The 20,384-nt window shown below is 30.6% G+C and overlaps 1 protein-coding gene across 1 annotated transcript in view; it reads right to left on the bottom strand.

The window, feature by feature from the left end:
* LOC107441793 (uncharacterized) overlaps positions 1-20,384 on the bottom strand; it is a 52,770-nt gene that overhangs the window by 27,057 nt on the left and 5,329 nt on the right. Inside the window, exons 3-8 of the mRNA XM_071185817.1 lie at positions 19,119-19,207; positions 16,748-16,952; positions 13,418-13,537; positions 11,494-11,604; positions 8,232-8,320; positions 6,152-6,473 (exon numbers count right to left, since the gene is read on the bottom strand). Of these exons, the coding sequence (XP_071041918.1) occupies positions 6,152-6,473; positions 8,232-8,320; positions 11,494-11,604; positions 13,418-13,537; positions 16,748-16,952; positions 19,119-19,207 (936 nt within the window). The remainder of the gene's footprint in view (positions 1-6,151; positions 6,474-8,231; positions 8,321-11,493; positions 11,605-13,417; positions 13,538-16,747; positions 16,953-19,118; positions 19,208-20,384) is intronic.

The following is a 20,384-nucleotide window of genomic DNA, read 5'->3' on the forward strand; positions in this document are numbered from 1 at the left end:
CTTATTTAGAAATACATTAATAATTCAATAAATTATACAAAACTAGCTTTTAAACAGATAAAATAAATATAGTTACTTTAAAATTAATTGATAAATCACAGTTAGAATTAATTTTAACCTTTTTCTCGTAGCATCGAAGGGATTTTATAAAAGCCTCATTCTCATTCTTTTCTTCTAAGCTTCATTTAATACCCTAATTTTTATCAGTGCCAAGGAAGATGTTTTAACGCCCGGAGCGATACTGAAAACTGCGCCTTTAACTCAATTTTGGAAAAAGAAACTGGGTTAAAAAAATAATAATAGCTTATTTTTCCCCTTGTTATTGTCTCACTGAATTAAAATTACTCATAAAATTGCTTTTTATATTTTAAATTAGAATATTTTTAACATAAAATTATATTATCTATATCAACCGTAAATGTTAATTTCAAGAGACATATGAGTAAGATAAATATTAATTAACGATTTTAAGGTTTAAAAAAAGCCTTTAATTAATGAGAATATCACTTCAAGTATTCTAGGATAAATATCTATTATAAGTAATATTTTTAATATGCATAAATTTCTTTATATTCTTTAATTTATCCACAAGTTTGGAAAATATATTTTATGTTGTGTACCTTACCAGATTTAATGAACATTATGAGGGGGAAAAAACTTAACACTTTAAATAACTTTTGATTGAATGATCAGATTTTAACGTTCTAAGACTCTGGTTCGAGGGGGCGATCTCAAATATGCTAATTAGTTAGTGCAGGCGATATTTTTAAGCTACAAAATCAAACGCAAAAACGTACTGACTCTGAAAAAAAAACATACCTTTTTTGCGACAAATTATGGTGATTATGATTCCGACCACAAAAATATAAGTGTAGCCGCAATCTGGGAAATATAGTCCCAACTCTTTGGTAAGAAAAACGGTCGAATGTTTGGTTAATTTTACATAATGTTAATTTTACTGTTAGCGTATTTCGCAATCGAACTTTTAATTCGAATTCTAAAAATAATAAAAAAATTCACACAATTATAAAATTTAATAATTCAGAGATAATTTAATGTAAAAAAATATCAATTGCTTATTATTATTTTTATTTAATGATAGTTAAAATAATTTTGAATTGTGAGGTATAAAAATTTTTACAGCATTTTTAAAAAAATTGATTTTATATGGAAAAATTTAAAATTTGAGTAAAATTGGTAGTTCCTCTGAAATCGAATTTTAAATATCTGACTTTTTATAAAATTCGATTTCGGAGAAAATTCCTCAAAAGTTTTTATTGGAAAAAAAAAGCCAAATATTACAAAATAATACTTGCAAATCGAGAGAAAGCGTTAAAAAAAAAATCATTCATGAAATTCTCCTTTTATTTTTCTTTAAAAAGTAAATTTAAGTAAAACAACAACAAAATTCTAATCTCTTACATAAATTCCACTGATGTTTCATTCAAAAAAAAATCTTGCCAATTTTTATAAAACTAACGTGGCATAACACACTAAACTGAAAATGATGAATCTATGACTTTATGAAAAGAAACTTCCACATGAACGTTCTCTGAGGTAACCAAGAGCATATTGTAAAAAGCCTGATGCCTTATTTAGAAATACATGCTTGAAACTCAAAATTTAGTTTAGCTAAACTATGGAGAGAAAAAATTCTAAAATGTAATTGTTAGAGTAAGGGCTGTTGGGGAGAATGATGAAAACTATGTAGGAAGCAAAGATATTTGTGCTAAGTGGCTAGCTAAACATCTATGGCATTCTAAAAGATCATTTGTAGGATTTGTTACTTACATCAAAGAACACTGCTTATCAAGTTTGTTTGATGTAGTAATAATTTTATTAAAAAAAATAACTCACATTGAATGTATTTTTCCCATTTTAAAATACTTACATTAAAGTTGGAATAATATGAAAAAATGAAATAAAAATATGGGGATCCTATCATTAAGTTAAAAGCCAAACTACTTAGAAAAAATTAAAAAAAAATTTTTATGTAGTTTGGTGCTGGGCCCTTCGCAAGTTGGAGACCCTGGGCACGTGCCCCGAATGCCCTCCGGTAAATCAGTCGCTGGGTCTCGTTCAGCGCCCCCGTAACCTACCGCTCCGGGTGATCACCCGCCTTCTTCGTCTCTTCTACCAGCCCTGGCAATTACAATTTAATTACTCTAAATAAAACAGTAATTTAAACTTTGCAAGACGCGTTGTTCATAATTTTATTTGTGTTTTCTACTTAAAATGAATTTTCGTAAATATGATGAATAGGCTAGCGGAATATGCTGATTGATGAAAATTTTTGAGAGGCCACAGCGATTATCCTGCCCCTGCATTTGCGAGTTATAAAATTAAATATTCATAATACGAAATTTAATCTTGCTTAATTAACACAACAGATTTTTCTTTAAACTAAATGAAGAATGGGTAATTTAAGTATCAAAATACGAGTTAGAAACAAAATTATTTACAGATAAAAAAAAAGGAAAATTAGAGATTTCCGTATCTTGATCTGTGACAGACTGGCAGAATGATCGCCAAGTCTTGGCTACTTCCGGGCAGCAGCCCGCGAGTAATTAAAAAAAACATCATAGAAAGGGACCAACTCGAAAGGTATAACTCGTAACCACCCCCGGGCAAACATCTACATGTTTTTTGTTTAAAAAAAAAATTTACAAAAAAAGTTTAAAATCTATTTGGCACCTTGGCGATTGTAGTTGGCGCAACAGATCATGATACGGAAATATCTATGAAATATCCCACTTAGAAAGAAAAATATATTAAGCTGTACTTACTAGAAAAGTTTCAAGAACTTAAGTTATTCTTGTTGAACTAATTTCTTAACTTCATTTAATTACAACTCCCTCTTAATATAGGTTATCGACCGAAAGTGAAACTCCGATATCCATCCAACGGATATAGTTATTAAACTTCCGTTTTGTGTTTTTATTTTATTTGTATTTTTGTAACGAAAACGATATTCATTTCCTATTGGTAGACATGTTCACCCAAGCCCGCCAGTTTAAGGTTGACCTTGGCGAACTTTCTGAAAGAGGCGAAAAGGCGCTAACTGGAGGAGAAAACGAAAAAACAAATTTTTTTTATATAGAATAGATAACCGTCTCCCCGCCATACCGTTGACTCATAGATAAAAAAAAATGGAGAGAAAATTTTTTAGAAATTATAAGTTCTATCTTTTCTCAACGTAAATAAATTACATATGCTGTGATGTTATGTTACGTATGTTTTTCATCAAGTTTTCGACACCGGAATGTGTATTTTATAAAAATTCATATTAGTTTTATAAATGGAAGCTTCATTTTTTAGTTTTTTCTTATCATTTAATAATATTATGTTATTTTATGAAAATAAGAATAGCTTGAACTGAAAACGCAACAGAGAATTACAGCTTTTTCGTAATTTGTTTAATAGTTATCATGGTTTTCCTTTTACACTGTACCAATAAGGAAAAAACCGTTGGCGTATTAAAAACACGTAAATAATAAATATTAATACGAAATAATCACTATGGTGGACATAGAACAGGATTTTTAAAAAGTGCTTATTTTCGTTTTTTAAAAGAACCTAAAAGGTGCTTTTTTCATTGGGTGTTTTTAAAAAGTGCTTAATTTTCCCTTTTCCAAATTGAGATATTTCGTTTGCCATGTTAATTTTCGCTACGAATTATGAGGAAAGACACTGTTTACATTGTTCTATTCAACGTTTTCACAATTAATTTAACCCCAATCTATTTCGGCGCATCGTCAGTCTGTAGCGTATGAAAACGCCATTCGATTAACATGATTCAAAATTTTAACAATTGTCAAAAACAATTCCAGAAGGGTTTTTTTTTATTGACATGACATGACGGTTAAAACTGTCAATTGTCAAAAACTTTCCAACCCTACCTAATTATGATATTTTTTTAAAGTACTTAAAATTAGTATCAGAGTGCTTGAAAAGTGCTTATTTTTTGTTGAATAATTTTGCTACGCATCCTGTAGAATGATGTTTGGCAAATAAATATGCTATAGTGGCGAACAAAGAGATTGGACAATTTTTTTTTCCGTTCACTTTCTTGTGCTACTTTTCTAGCCTCAACTTATATTGAGGGCGATAAATGTCTATTCCATGCATTTACTGATATGTGACAAAAATGATTGAATCATAAGCAAATATTACTTACTTTTTTTTTTTAAATTAAGTTTTGTTTTTAAATTATTTTGTTTTTAATTTTAAATTATTTTAAATCCTTGTACCAGCATAACTCGGATGACCGAATACGAGCCAAAAAAAAACACTTATCAACCTTATTAGTATGGAAAGAACAGTTGCTAACGTAAACAAATGCCACATTTCAACAACAAATCAGGATCGAGATACACGCACTACGTCACTCGCAGGTATCTCAGTACCTTAATATCAAAATTGTCTGTTTACCAAAATTAACTAAGCAACATTGGCGTCAATAATAGAAACGAATAAGTTCTATTTCTTCATTAAAATTTCATTTTCGGTTCAAAAATTTTTTTAAATTTCATTTATAGTTGATATTAAATTATTTAGCCCAATAGAAATACCCTTTCAAAGCAGAACTACAAACAGGATAAATTTAGAAATACTAATTTAGAAACGCCGTTTATGCTACAACGTACAAGTTGATCATCAAGTTTAGTTGCCATAAGAAATAATTAAATATTAAAGAACGTGCTATAATTTCTTTTATTTGATTAATGTGAGCTAAAAAATTAGAAAACGTTACTGATGTTATCGTTTAAATATTTGAGAAGTAAAAAAACAGAATCATCTCAATTTTATTTTTTACCAATAAATAGTTCTGACCAAAAAGAAAATTGCATTTTTCACACGTCTCTCTCAAACGATCTAATTGAAATTTTTGGACGAGTTATAGTATTGGGGTATGCTGTCCAAATTTCAGGATGAAAGAAAAAAGGTTATGGAGTAATAAAAGAGACAGACACACAGACAAGCTGTCCAGGAAGGTAAGGGATGGAACAGATAGGAAAAATTATAGCTAGTTTCTTTTACAATCGGAAAAAAATTCAAGAGGAATTAGGCTTAATAAAATAAGGAAGAAATGGGAGAAACCTTTTTTTTTATTCAAAATGAAATATCTATGATTAAAACAGTTTATAATTGCACTCTAGTTTAAATAACAGCATTAATTTTCAAGCTATTTAGTATATCATTCTGTAATAAGCGAAAACGATGAAGTCACAATTGGAAGAAAAAATTATTTATTACGGAATTAATAGCTAATTTTACAATATTTTAATTAAATGAGTGAAGTAAAACCTAATTTTATAACTATAGAAAAAATTGTTAAAATTGCATAATCAGAAAAAAATTTTTAAAATAGCTTTCAAATTTTATTAATACTACTAAATTAGCAAATCGCATACTAAACACATTCTACACTGCAATAAAAACACATATTAAATTTACAATTACAGTTGGCATACTAGTTTTTGTTGTCATTCCCTGGGAAGGATAGCTACGAAGTCTTTTTCTTTTTATACCGCCAGATGGCGTTCTTTTTAAATTTGAATGTGTTCGTTTGCTTTTTGTTAATAAACTTTACTTTCTGTCTGAATCTCGATCCACGGACTACAGTTTTCTTTAATTAAATATTGTTAAGTATTAATACTCAAACCGAACGTTAAATAATAAGATTGATTCTTGAAATTCAGTATAAGTTTTTTTTTTCTTTTGGAACAAAAGTAGAAGTAAAAAGATTTTAACTTTCTCATATAATATTAGCTTAATTTGTTTAAATTTAAGCATCTCTTTTAACACTTCTAAACAATTTTATTGATATTTTTAAGTTTTTTTCTTCTTCATTTTATCCGGTTTCTTCTATTTTATCCAGCTTCTTCCGAACAAAATGTCATCCCTGAAATAGTACATGAATTATAATTATTGTGATTTCTAATAAAATTTGTAATTGGATTTTACAATTCAACAGATTAAAATAATAGGCTAGGATATGATATTTGTTTAGAAGTGAATCTGAAATTCCAATCAGAATATCAAATGTAAAATATTAATGTTAACTTCAAAACTAATTTTTTGAAGTAAATTTTATTTTGTTTAAGTCTACACAAGGCGTTATATGAGAGCTGAACACAAAAATTCAAGCAAATCGAATCGATTGCACAGAAATATCACTTTCAATGTAGAGAGTGTCGAAGCGAGAAAGGGGCCTCAAGCGGTGCCTGAACTCGATGAAGTGTTGCCCATTCACTGCAACCATGTACTGGTTCTTGGTGACACGTATTATCATGTCGAAACGGCTGTTGGAAATGAAAGGAAAGGATGGAGACTGTTTTTCTTCGTGATGCCAAGAGTTGTTTGTGCGTGTGTTTCTAACAATTGTTTGGTTAAAGAAACGCACATCAAAGTGAAATGCTATGTCCGGAGGATTGTAGGGCTGTGTTCCTGCCTGTAGATTGATTGTGAATCTGAAAAACAGGAAAAACAATGTTTCTCTGTAGTCACGCAATTCAAACACAATTTCAATACATAAGTTTTTTTTACCTCGTATAAGGCCAAGGGAAATATACATCCCATCGATTTCTTTAATTTTTAACAACTTATATAGAGGGTGTCCTAGCAATATTTGGGGAAAACTTTAAGGGGAGGTAGGGGACATCACGAGGATTCAGAATTGCATACCAACCCATGGTCGGTAACGCCATGGGAAAAATGTAAGACAGTTACAAGAAGCAAAGAGACACAAGACTGAGATCATCTGAAATATTTGTTGTCAAAGTTATTACGTGTGCTGTGGTTGATGATATATCATCAACCACAGCACACGTAAGATGTTCCAAGCTTCTACTATTGCTAACGATACATGCGTTACACCGTCCGGCAATGGTAGACTCGCTCGAATACACCGGGAATTTTTGGAGCAAAGACGATACTTGCAACCAAATCCATTTCGGAATCCGTAATTGTTGAGCGCACCGAACTTTTTTGTGCACATCTTAAAAAGAAATCCATACTGCTTAAATTAGGAGAGTGTGGTAACAACCTCGCCCAATCCATCTTGTGAACATCACTGAGAGGGAAACGAAAAATGTTTCCGACCATAGGTTGCTGTGCAAATGACTTCCCCTTAAAGTTTATTCCAATAACCCAAGGACGAACCGTGGTGGCTCAGGGGATAGAGCATTCGCCACCCAATGAGGTGAACCTGATTCGAATTCCAGCGATATCTGGTCGATACGAATTCCGTAACCGGCTTGCACCGACCACAGTGCTGACGTGATATATCCTCAATGGTAGACGGATCATGGGTTAGAGTCCCCTTGCTGTCAGGCTAACCATGGGATGTTTTCCTCTCCACGTAACTCAAATGCCAGTTACTCCCATCAATAAGTTCTCCTCGAAGGCAAATTTCTCCCAATACTTGATCCAGGAGTTCCCTAGTCTTCTGGATTGCGTTCAAAATTACAAGGCTGCGGAGTTGAACATTGGTAGTCGTAAACCCAAAATTGGGTTCAACGACGGTTATAAAGTAAAATATTCCTATGACATCCAGTATGTAATCATGCGATTCTCCTTTCACGTTCGATGGTATCATATATAAAACTAGCTTTTTTTTTATTCTTTCTGCTAAAGATCACAAAGGCGTCATCTCAATACGGTTCTCTCGCATTACATCTCATTTTAATAAGTATACGTACTCTTCAGTACGTATACTCAGGGCTTTGGTAAGCGTTTCTTTCTCTTTTAGCCGGTGCTGAAGGGATTAAATGTCGATGGGAAGCTATTGTCCCACCAATTATATGTGCGATCATCAACCGGTAACTTCAGAAAATATATATGTATTAAATATCAGTGATGGGCTTTATTTGCATAAATGCAGAGTTGCCAACTTGCTCCAGACTGCGGATAAATATTTTCTATTGGTAGTGTTTAAATATATGATTTTGGTTTAGTAAATTTGATTTATAGGTTTTTTTTCTCTCCACTATATCTAAATAATTCAGAAGCTAGTCTGAAACGTCAGATTATTACGGTTAGGTCATGTTGAGCCTTAATATCTGAACAATTCTCCGAAAATCTGCGAATATTAGTAAATAATTCTCTACCGTTTTTTAGAATATTTTGTAGATGTTCGATATTCTATTCCAATAAAGTCATGAACTATTGTATTTCGTTTTATTAAAGATTGTAATTAGAATATTTTAAATCTTATTTCAAAAACTTACCTATAAGGACTCATGGTGGGTTTACCACTGATGTATATCATCATACCAGGTTTCAAACCTCCATAAATAGGATAAGCGTAAGGTATACTCTAAAAAGTACAATAATTTCGATTCAGCTGGAAAATTTTATTTTTTGTACAGTATAAACATAGCAAACAGTTCAATGAAGAATTAATAGTTTTGATTTAAAAAAAAGTGCGATAGAACGCGGTAGTGAGAATCTCTCAGAAAGACTTTTTGTACACAAAAAAACTACGTAAAATTTTTATTCATTACCGCGTGAAATGAGAAAATGAGACACGGTTGCTTATGAAAAGAGAACCGGACGTCACAAACGATATTCATGAGGAAAATTAAGAGCATTTGAGTTACAGGATGGTTAAAAAACGCAAAAACAAAGTTAGTATTCGTACAGGATCATATCGCGATCTATTTCAAGTCAAGGTTGAAAGCCTATTACATAATGTATCTAGATGGAAACGGGCAAAAACTGGTAAGGAAGATATTATCATTCCAGAATTTTTTTTTCAAAAAAAAAAAATTTTTTTTCAAACTACCACGATTTTTTTTTTGTTGCAATTATAGCATACATATGAAACCGTTTCTATTGCTAGATCAAGTTCCAAATCTAAATTTAACCCTTCGCACTCGAAGTCCCTTCAAAAGTTATGAAAATGGACGCAACCACTAACATTTAGAAAGATTTTTGTATAAACTTGCCTTATATTACCCGGAGATAACTGAATGAAGTGGTAACTAAACATTAGGATGAAAAAAATGTCACAATTAGAGTGGTGGTTAATTTACAGGCGACAGTAGTGACTGACGACCACCTCTCGAGTGCAAAGGGTTAATATTCAAATAAAGTGTCTGATTTATGTTTCAAGGATGAGACCAATTCTCAAATATGCATCACCAGCATGGTGCAATATTTCATAAACGCAAATTAAGAAACTTGTCACTTTCCATAACTAAAGTAAGATGGTTCATACGAAACAAAGACCTCTATGAAGATCTTAAAATAGAAAGATTCTACAAATTTAATCAGATTTTTTTAGACAAAGCTAAAATGCAATACAGCAAACTTTATAAAGATATTTTTAAGTACCAGAACCTAGAAGAAGATAAATATATCAAACCCATTGCGGCACACTTTCTATGTGATATGACGTAATCAAGACTTCAAATTTATACATTAAATTCGTCCATTATTACATCCAGTTTCAAAGACCAGGCGAAAAGAACAAAGATATCCTCTCTCATTTGAAATTTCTATGTCCTTTATCTACCTCAAACATTGTTGTGGACAAGATGAATAGGCAAAGGCCATGTTAGGCTTAGGTACCCAGTTCTATTTGGTAAGTGAAGTGCCAGAAAAAGTAGATATTGTTGATTAGTTTGATAAAAATAAAAGATTTACTCCTCCCGAAAACTATCTATGGATGGATGATCGTGTAAAGCTAAGGGTGGTGCGCTAGTGGACTTCCGGGTTACTGCTTCCGATATATTTTTACGCCGCAGATTGAAAAAATGCGCCATCATATTATTGCATCATATCTTTTGCAGTATTTCACATGTATCGAGTTCTTGCTTTCAGCCTTTAAACTTCAGCATTATCATATTAATATTATAATCATTAGAATATTTTCTAATTGGGCTAACTTAAAAAGATATTTTTAAAGATATTTTTGGCGAAATTTTATTCAAATATAGCCAAATAAGGGATAAAATACAAAACATGGCAAACCTTAAGAATTATTCACAATGCGATATTAACTTTCCAAAAATGTTTTTGGCCTTACGACCTCTGAGAATCAATACATTTCTGAAAGCTCTTATGAATGGTACAATTATGTTTAGATTTGAACGCAAATTACAATAATAAAACTGCATAGAATATTAGGCTTGTTTACACATCGCCTCGTAGTCATAACATAAGCGGAGGGATACACCGGAAATTTTCTATATTTCTTCCGGTTTAAGGACGCTTGTTATTGTTTACATTAGACCACCCATCCTATCTCGCTTTTACTCCAGATTCGAGCGTCGACATGGAGACAGACAAACATGATAAAGACAAATGGAATATTTCTGTTATTTATGATTCGAAATTTGTCTGTAAATTTTGGCTGATTGGCAAAGCTGAGCTTTCCTTTCATTTGTGTTTACATCACAAAACATTTGACAATTTTGTTCCCAAAGTGGTAGCAAAATTTATACTATGAAATATATATCTAGTTTTAAAAAATATATCATTAAATTTTCTTGATCCAGTAATACAAAATGTATATTTTGAATAATTTATGCATAGCGTCTTTTTAAAAGAACTGTTCTTTTTCAGGAAAAAAAAAGTAGTAGATCAAGTGATTCATTTTTGAGATTTTATTTTTTTTGAAACAAAATAGTTTTGTTCACCTAAATATATTTTATTTGAATATTTATATTTCGATTTGCTATCGACGGACAAAGCTTTTATCAAAATAAAGTGGTAGATAACAGAAATAAATATTTATTTGGTGTAAAAAAATATGTACAACCATTTTTTTTTCATGCAAGAGGGCAACAATCTGGAAAAATTAGTTAATCAAGTTATAATTTTATAGGCTTCAATATCACGTGACTTTTAAGGTATTTTGTTGGCCAGTTATAACACAAATATTTAATTTACATTTTTGAACGATAGTAATTAGTTAAAAGATTTTGTCCCGCCTTGATCTTTTCCTACCAGTTTTTAAACTTTACTGAAAAATGGCTACCCTGTCAAGCAGGTGTTTTTCATGTTTATCCCACTTTTTACGGCTGGGAATTAATTGGTTAATGTTTGATTTTTGACTTAATAAATTTAAAAATAAAAAAAAAATGTCACCTCATTCCCAATTTCTCATGGTGAGTTGGAATTGAGAATAATGGTGAGTGAGAGTAATTATTAAAATCAAACAGAATTCTGAAGCTACTAGTGTTTAATATTTTACTTATTTATAAAATAAATTTCTGAAAATGGAGCAGATTGCTTTTAGACTTATCCATTTCTATTGAAACTTCCACTAACTGTTAATTACTTCAATATAAGTAATGAAGAAATGGAACTCTCAAGCATATTTTTCACAGTAGATATTTTGAATAGTTCACTTCAAATAATAATTATCATACACCATACTCCAATTTCTAAAGAACTAAAATAATTTTTTTTTCAATATTATTAAAAAAAAACTTTTCAAGGACTTTTTTCAAGATATTTAAAATATTAAGACCAAACACTTACTGGATTAAACACTGGTGGTAAAGCTGTTGCAGGCTTTTGGCGCACAGGTTCAGGATATAAAGGACAAGTAGGATTGGGATATGCAGGTCCACAAGTTGTTGAAGGATAGACCTAAGTAGAAGCTAATTATATTATTTGATGCACTAGGCAGTAAACTCAGATAAGTGGTTGCTTAAATAAATTATCAATAATTTTTAATAAGAAATAAATATCGACGAAACTTGATCTGAGAAAACATATTGGCACCCACATAAACAATGTTACTTTATAAAAATTATCCTTTTTTTTAAAACTTAAATAAAAGTTACAGCTAATTGATATTTTCTCTGCTTTTTGCAACTTCTTGTTACCGTTTAGCTCACTGTAGAGTTTTGGGGGTTAGAAATGTGATACTTTTAACTTTAACGTTACAATTGTCGAAATATATACAACGTCGTTGCCGAGTGGAAGGATGAAAACGGTTCTTTGGCAGGGAAAGAAGGTACAAAATTTTTTTATTAATTATTAGACGAAGAACAGTTATCAAAGTGAACACGAAATCGTTGTGCTCCTCAATAAAAGTTAGGGAAAATCTTGCGAAGTAAATCCGTAAAATGCTTTGTTTTAGGGAATAAGGGAAAACTTAGTAAATGTTATTGGTGTGTTAAATGAATCCAGGGAAAAAGTCTTTCCCACTAATTAGTTAGAGGGATATTCACCAAAATGGTAATTAATGCATACTTGAACTAAAAATAAATTAAAAGACAGGATGTGGATTTTAAAGAGTGAGTAACAGCGTTTCGATTTGAATAATAAAATAAAAACAGGATTTATAGAAAAGAATAACATAAAAAGATTAGTTGAAGCTTTTTATGTTACACACACAGAGATATATATATGTAATACAAAAATTATAAATACTTTTATATTAATGAAAGCATTAAAACTCTTTTCATGAAATGTCTTTGGTATAGAATAGGTGCAGAGATATTCTATTTTGGGACTTCAAGGCTGAAAACAAACCAATGAATAATAATTAGATTTATATTTCAAAGGAGTTGCTTTTAGAATCTTACCCTCTTTCACTTCCATATTAGGAAGCATTAAATTATTTTCCTTAATACGTAGGGTTACAAGTTATGCGACGATTGAGCCTTCTCACTTCCTTTTCTATTAGTATATAATGCATGAGCAATTGTTGTTGGTTGACTCTTGCTGTATGATGTGTTCCATGTAAGATCTGTCGGAACCATCCAGAGTTTTGTCCACCCCCTTCCTTGTGGAGAGTGGATGTGAAATGTTATAGCCACCAGCCTACCCGTAAATAAAACTAATGAAGGAATAATTGGTTCAGGACTGAATTATTTGAGCTAAACATAACCAATGATAACAGGGATGTAGCCCTGTTATTACACACACACACACACACACACACATATATATATATGGAATTTTATTCAAATAATTTCATAAGAATAACCTGAATATTAATGAAAACATATATTATAGGCTTCATACAAATATAATTACATGCTTTAAAAATCATTCAAAAACTGAAAGTCACGTAAAAAAGTCCTAACCTTTGGAACCTTGTGAGCCCTCTCTACTAAATTCTACGGTTCCAGGGAACACAGTTTGGGAACCATTGGCCTAAAATATAGCTCATTTTCAACTGATTTTATTTTAAAGTTTATTTTACATGAAGTAACACAAAACTAGTCAAAGCAATANTATATATATATAAACACACACGTTACGAAGTGTTTTAGAAACATCGAGTAACAGATCTTTATAATTTTAAATATTTTATTATGCGTAGTGCTTGGTGAAAACTTAAAATTTTAGAGCATAATGCGTTAAAATAATTTTAACATGGATTGAAAACACATAATTTCTTGAAAGATATTTTGAAATAAACAAAAAGGTAATTCAAATATAAACTTACACATTTTCCAATAAATTGAATTCGTTCGATTGAAACAGAACCTTTTATATGAAGGGCAGTGACTCTGTAAAAAGGAATCCTGTGGATGAAATCCCAACAGTGTTGATTATTTACACTTATCTGGAATGAAATAATATGATTGTACTGTGAGTCAAAAAAGCGGACCACCCCGAATAACTTTTGATCTAATGATTGGATCTTCACGTTCAAGGACTCATTCTTAATGGTTCGAAAGGATGACTTCAAATAAGCTAATTAATTAGTGCAGACGATACTTGAAGTTAAGAAATCAGACACAAAAACGTACTCTCTCTGAATAAACATACCTTTTTTTCGACGGATCCCCCCAAAATATAGAAAATCTGGAAAGTATGGTCCTAACAGTTTGGTCAGGAGAACGGTCCGAAGTTTGGACTCGAAGTTTGGAATTTTATACTTTTTGCGTATTTCGCCATATCTCGAGAACATTTTAGGCAAATTGAAATATTTTGGAGACAATTGTAAAATTTTTTTTATCCAAGGATAAATTCCACTCAAAAAATAACTTTCTGTAAAATATTTATAATTTTAAATAATCGAAATTTTTTTGAATTGTAAGGTAAACAAATTTTACCTCATCTTAAATTATCTTATTTCACATGGCAAAATACAAAATTTGAGCGAAATTGCTTGAACAGTTCCTGAGAAATCAAATGCAATTTTTCAGGAAGTTATTCAACCGATTTCGTTCAAATTTTGTGTTTTACCATGCGAACTTAGATACTTTAAAATGCGGTAAAAATTGTATACCTGACTATTCAAAAAAATTTCGATTATTTAAAATTATAAATATTTACTTAAATTTCTTTTTTGCGTGGAGTTATCTTTGGATAAACGAATTTTATAATCATGAGGAAAGATTTTTCAATTTCCTAAAAAAGATTTCGAGATATGGTGAAATACGCAAAATAAATTAACAATATGGATATCTTTGAATCGCTCTCCTGATCAAAATATAAGGACCATATTTCCTAGATTGCTTCTAACTCCTATATTTTGAGGATCAAAAAACCGAATCAATCTAACAAAAAAAAAGGCATGTTTATTCAGAGAAAGTACACTTTTGTGTTTTAATTTCGTAACTTAAATTATCGTCTTTATTAAGTAAATAGCTGTCACTGTATTTTCAGGGTGCGTAGCCAAAATATTTAACAAAAAATAAGCACCTTTTAAGCACTCAAAAATATTTTTAAACACTTTAAAAAAAAATATCATAATTAGGCAGGGTTGGAAAGTTTTTGACAACTAACGGTTTTATCTTGTTTTAACCATTATGTTAAAAAAAAAACTTTTAACTTTGTTTTTGACAAGTGTCAAAAACCATGAAATTTTGAATAATGTAAAACGAATGGCGTTTTCATACGTTATGGACTGACAATACGCCGAAATAGATTGGGGTTTAATTAATTCTGAAAACGTTAAATGTGAGCTGTGTCTTTTTGCATAATTCGAAGCGAAAATCAACATAGTTAAAGAAAAATCTCATTTTGAAAAAGGGAAAACTAAGCACTTTTTAAAAACACCCAATGAAAAAAGCACCTTTAAGCACTTTTTAAAAACGCTACCCACACTGATTTTATTTTAAATCCTTAAAATAAGACACTAATCAGAAATGAATTTCTATAACTTATTGTCTCTGAAATTTTTCTAATTCCAATCAACGGAATAAAAGCTACCTTTTTTAAAAGATTACAATTAAAAAATCTGAAGCAGTGAATCAAAAATTTTTTATCGATTTTCTCTGAATTAAATCGTAATCGAAGAGATGAAGGGACGATTTTTTTTTCATTTATTATAAAAAAGTAGTTCAAAGTTGAATAAACTGTTGGAGGCGGTTTGAACAATCTTCAGATATTTAACACCTTATTCTTTTTTAATATAATCTTTCATTTTAGGGAATCCATAACTTCAATATCTACAACATTTCAAAATATATTGTGCTCTTATGTCTATTCTTTATATCAGTTTCAGTTGATTGTTGAATTTCTACATTACAGGTTCAGATAAAAATGTTTTATCTTTCTCTATTCTTTTATTTNCAGGAGGGAAACAACTCAACTCAACTCGGATCCGCAGCATGAGGGAAACAACTCAACTCAACTCGATCCGCGATCCGCAATCCGCAATCCGCTGGCCCAGCTCTCTCCTTTTCTACCTACTCACAATGTACACAGAAATTGTAAACCACGATTTGAATAATAAAAGATTAGTTCAGACTGCTTTGTTTATAAATAAACTACTAATAAATTCTCTTGTTAACAGCCGGAATAAAATATATTTATGGCAATTGCTTAACGTTAAATAAATCAGTGCTGTTGTTTTGCTGCCATTGTGAATATTTACATATTGAAAGATTCGAGAGACTTTCAATAAATAGAAACCATCAAATATTTGTTTGAATTCAAGAATTTTCGAACAAAGAAAAGCCCATTCTTATTATTTTCTAAATAATTACTCAAATTAGCCTGCAAATGTTTCCAACTCAGATTTAAATTAATTTGTCATTCAAAAATGTGTAAAAATTGCCTAAAAACAGGGAAAGAAGATTTTTTTTTCTTCCAATAGTAGCATTTTTATATACACTTTTGCATTGTTAGACGAATTACAAGTTTCTGGAATATTACGAAATACTCAGAAACAACTTATTTGAAACCTGGAAAAGGTTTTTTTTTAAATCTCAAAACGCTTTCCTTAACAATTTTAAAAAAATGGGGTTCACGATTTTATTACCCTTTAACTATGAAATGCTAAAATATGAAAATTAAAATCTAAGTTCCATTCCACGCTTATTTCCATTAGTTCTTTGTATAAATCAAGGAAATCTAATTTTTATGACATAACTCACACTGCTGGTATGGAGCTGGGAGTTATGAGTTCGATCCTGGGGGCGACTAAACAACTGACATGTATAAGCAGTAACAAGACGCTTGCTGTAAATCTTCTCTTTGCTGGGTTCCGTATAAGTGGAGAGAAGGGCACCAGCTCAGATGCTGTCCCCGTCGTTTGTCTGAGGTTAAAAAAAAATGCTTGTCGCTCCTACTATGGCTGTTAAAACACTGAAAAATGGGGCTAGGACTTGGTTTGGGTGCTTGTACAAAGTGAGGTTTAAATGCAATTTGAAAAATGTTAAATGCAGATATTTATCTTTATGGTAGATATAGTTTGATGTTCAAGTTAATCCCTATTTATCATCAAAACTAGGTAATTTTCCTCTGATTTTTTTTTAAGGATTTACAAACTGGAAAAGAAAACTCTTCCTTTTTCTTCTCATGGGATTCAAATGCCACTTACCGTATAGCAATGAGACCTCACGACTATCTTCATCATGAAACTTTGTCCTTGACAAAAAGGAAATTTTCCTTGTCGTTCTTCTGCTTGCCAACTATTTTGCAGTAAAGTGTTCCGAACTGCAACATTTTGATCCATTCTAACACTTATGTGTAATGGTCTATCGGAATACGAAGTATCTATTCCGGTAAGGAAGTTTATTTCAAACCTGTGAATTTGAAATGCAATAAGTATACATTTATTCAGAACTAATTCTGGTAGTTAAGATTTTAAAATTAAATAAATAAAATCAAAGAGTGTAAATCACTTCTCGCACTTTTAATCACTTCTTGCATTGCCTGTGGCAAGATTAAAAATTAATTTGTATGAAATCAACTTAGGGCAAACAAATGTTATAACTGTGTACAAATTTTTTTCAATTCCCTTAAAAGTTTTCGAGATGTGACGAAATACGCAAAGAGCCAAATTACCATTATGGAATCTTAACTTTGGACCGCTATCCTGACTAAACTAATAGGGCTATATTTCAAAGATTGCTCCACCCCATACTTTGAGGGTCAAGAATCCAAATCGGTCGAAAAAAGGTATGTTTATTCTGAGTAAGTACGTTTTTGTATCTGATTTCGTAACTTAAAATATTGCTTGCACCAATTAACTTGGATATTTGAAGTTACCCCAGCAAATCATTAAGATTGAGTCCCAGAATGTGAAGATTCGATCATTAAATCAAAAGTTATTCAGGTTAATTCGCTTTTTTTTTCTTCTCTTCTTCGCTCTGTACATGAAAATAGGGTGCACGATGACTTTTTCAACTCAAAATTTGAAACATATCGGTCAAAAGTATAAAATATTTAAATATTCGTTCAATTTTTATTTTTATTTTGACGTTTAAAATCACTTACTTTAAAACAAGGTAAGAATATGATGCCTTACACTTCAATTTTTTCGACTAATAATAATTATATCAATGCAAAATAATTTATAAATATTATTTTTAAAATTCAAATTATCTTTGAATATACTTCTAAAAAAATTCTTCGATTTGCTAAAAAGTTCTTCAAGGTATAGCGAAGTACGCAAAAAGGGAAATCAATATGAAATCCTAAGTTCATGAAGTACAGTGAAGGAGTCCAAACTTTCAACTGCTCGCCTACCTAAACTACTAGGACCATATTTTCCAGATTTGTGGCAATCCCTCTCCCTGATTTGGGAGTCAGAAATTCGAATCCGTTGAAAATCGGAATCTGCCGTTTTTATACAGATTTAAGTACCTTTTTGTGTCTGATTTCGTAACCTAAAACATCGTCAGCATTAATTAATTAATTAGCATACTTAAGGAGAAGCTTTGAATTCATTAAACGTTTCACTTACAGGCAAATAGGGTCATTACATCAAAAGTTATTTAGGACACTCTTTTTTTTTCTTTTTTTTTTTTGCATACAACACGTAAAAGCAAACAAATTATTTGTGAGAAACGAAAAGTCGTTTTAATATTACTCAGTGTCAAATATCTTTGGAATTAGAATTCAATAAAATAATATAAAATAAAAAGTTGTTCGAGGATAAATAAAATATTCAAATTGAAGTTTATTTTGACTAAGGACGAACTTGTGTCTTTAATCGTAAAAGTTTGGTTAATCGATTTTCAAAAAAAAAAGCGAAAGAAAAGAAAATTTAATAAAAACTTAAAAGGAACATACGTTTCCAATAAAATGACATTATCTTCCGGGGAGAGTTCGTCGACAACGCTAAGATTTATCTATCAAAAGGAACCGTTAGATAGAATAACCATAACATATTTTATATTCTAGTGATTTAATATTTGTAGTGGTATAGTTACACCAAATTACTTTCATACCAGAATTTTATCTTAGATAGAATTCGATGAACGAATACCACTAGATGATTTATGCTTTTCTTTATTTATAAGTATTGTTCGGGAGAATTGTATTTTCACCGAATTTTTGAGAGCTGTTTTGTCAGCAAGTCAAGTATTTAATGTGGGCTATCCATCGATGTTGACGAGTTCATATCATATCCAGAAGTCACCAATATGGGTAGAGTTCATATTCTATGCCGACCTTTAACTATTATAATGTCATAGTATATTGGTATGTAATATTTGTAGTGATAGTTACGCCACAAACTAAAGCCCTCTTTTACGGTATGGCGCATTGGTCACGGTACGGACACCCCATGATTACTTTGGTTTCAGGAAGGGGAATTTTTGTTTTTACTGTGCTCAAATATTAGAAAACAACTGATTTTTTTTTATCGAATGCTAAAACTAAACTTTTAATAAAGTAAGAGATAGAATTCAAAAATAGTAAATTTTACTAATAAGCAAGATTTGAAAGTCTCTTACGTTACTTACCACTCACGTCCATATGGAACGGTTCCATTGATTTCAACAACACTTCCATCTTGAAGACCATTCGGAATAAGGCCTACATACGGAATTCCCTAAAACCATTGGAATATTTAATTCATACAAAATCAACTACTACAGCTTGCAAACATCGAACAATAAAATAAGGCAACTACACAACCCATGCCTCAAAGGGATCATTTATTGGTTGATTAACAGCAGTATAATGCTAAGTGTGTGTGAACATGGTATAATACTCAAATAACTAAATAATAAAATTTCTATAGAAAGCTGAATATTTAAAACAGTAAAATTGGCATGAATAATTTTTATTTTATAAAAACATACCGATAAAAGACTGATTTTTGTAGATATGGAGATCATTCCTATAATGCCAAAGAATGAAATTATTAAATCAAATCCATATTTTTTTTAATTATTTCAAATCCATGAAGGAAAGCAAAACATTTTTTAACAAAGAGGTTTATCACAATGACATTTTTCTAGTACAAAAGTACAGTGTTAAGTACTTTAAAAAAAATTGTTTTAAGTACGAAAAAAGTACTTTAAAAAGGTGAAGTGAATGTAAAAATACGAAAATTAAAGTCATTTAGGGTGAAAATTTTTTGACCGACAAAATTATTATATACATTATTAAGTGAAAGTGAGACTTTTTTCTATGTTTAACGCTTTTGTTAACCTTAAAAGTAAGCATCAAATAACAAGGCATAATATAACTTTGTGAAACTTTTTCATGCTGTTGCCTAAATTTTGTCTATTGTGACTGGCGAATAGTAGCCCTTAATTCTCACATTGGATTTGAATGAGACTGGATCATTCCATTTATTTCAAAGGTGGGGAAAGTAGAATTTACTGCGCATCATTTCGGCACAGGAACTATACAGTGAATCCGATTGCAATAGTTTCTTTGAAGACACATAAGCTCCTATTCTTTCTGCAAGCAGATTTTTAAAATTAAAACTATGGCGCCATTTACCAATTTGGATTTATATATACATTAACTTATACATTTCTAATAAGTTTTAAATTAATCAGATGTTTTTAAAGATAATATTTTTTACTCTCTGATTACATGTTTTAAAATCGTAACTGATTTCATATAGTGTCTGAAATATTTTTTTATATTTCTTAATGTATTTTTATGAAGTTGAGGTAAGAAAATCTAAGTAAAATCTAGAAAGATTAATCATAGTATAGAATTGCCCTGCCCGGTATACATTTGCCCGGTATACCCTACACTGATGTTTTTTT

This window comes from Parasteatoda tepidariorum, chromosome 9 (assembly GCF_043381705.1).
Source record: "Parasteatoda tepidariorum isolate YZ-2023 chromosome 9, CAS_Ptep_4.0, whole genome shotgun sequence".
Classification (NCBI taxonomy): Eukaryota; Metazoa; Arthropoda; class Arachnida; order Araneae; family Theridiidae; genus Parasteatoda; species Parasteatoda tepidariorum.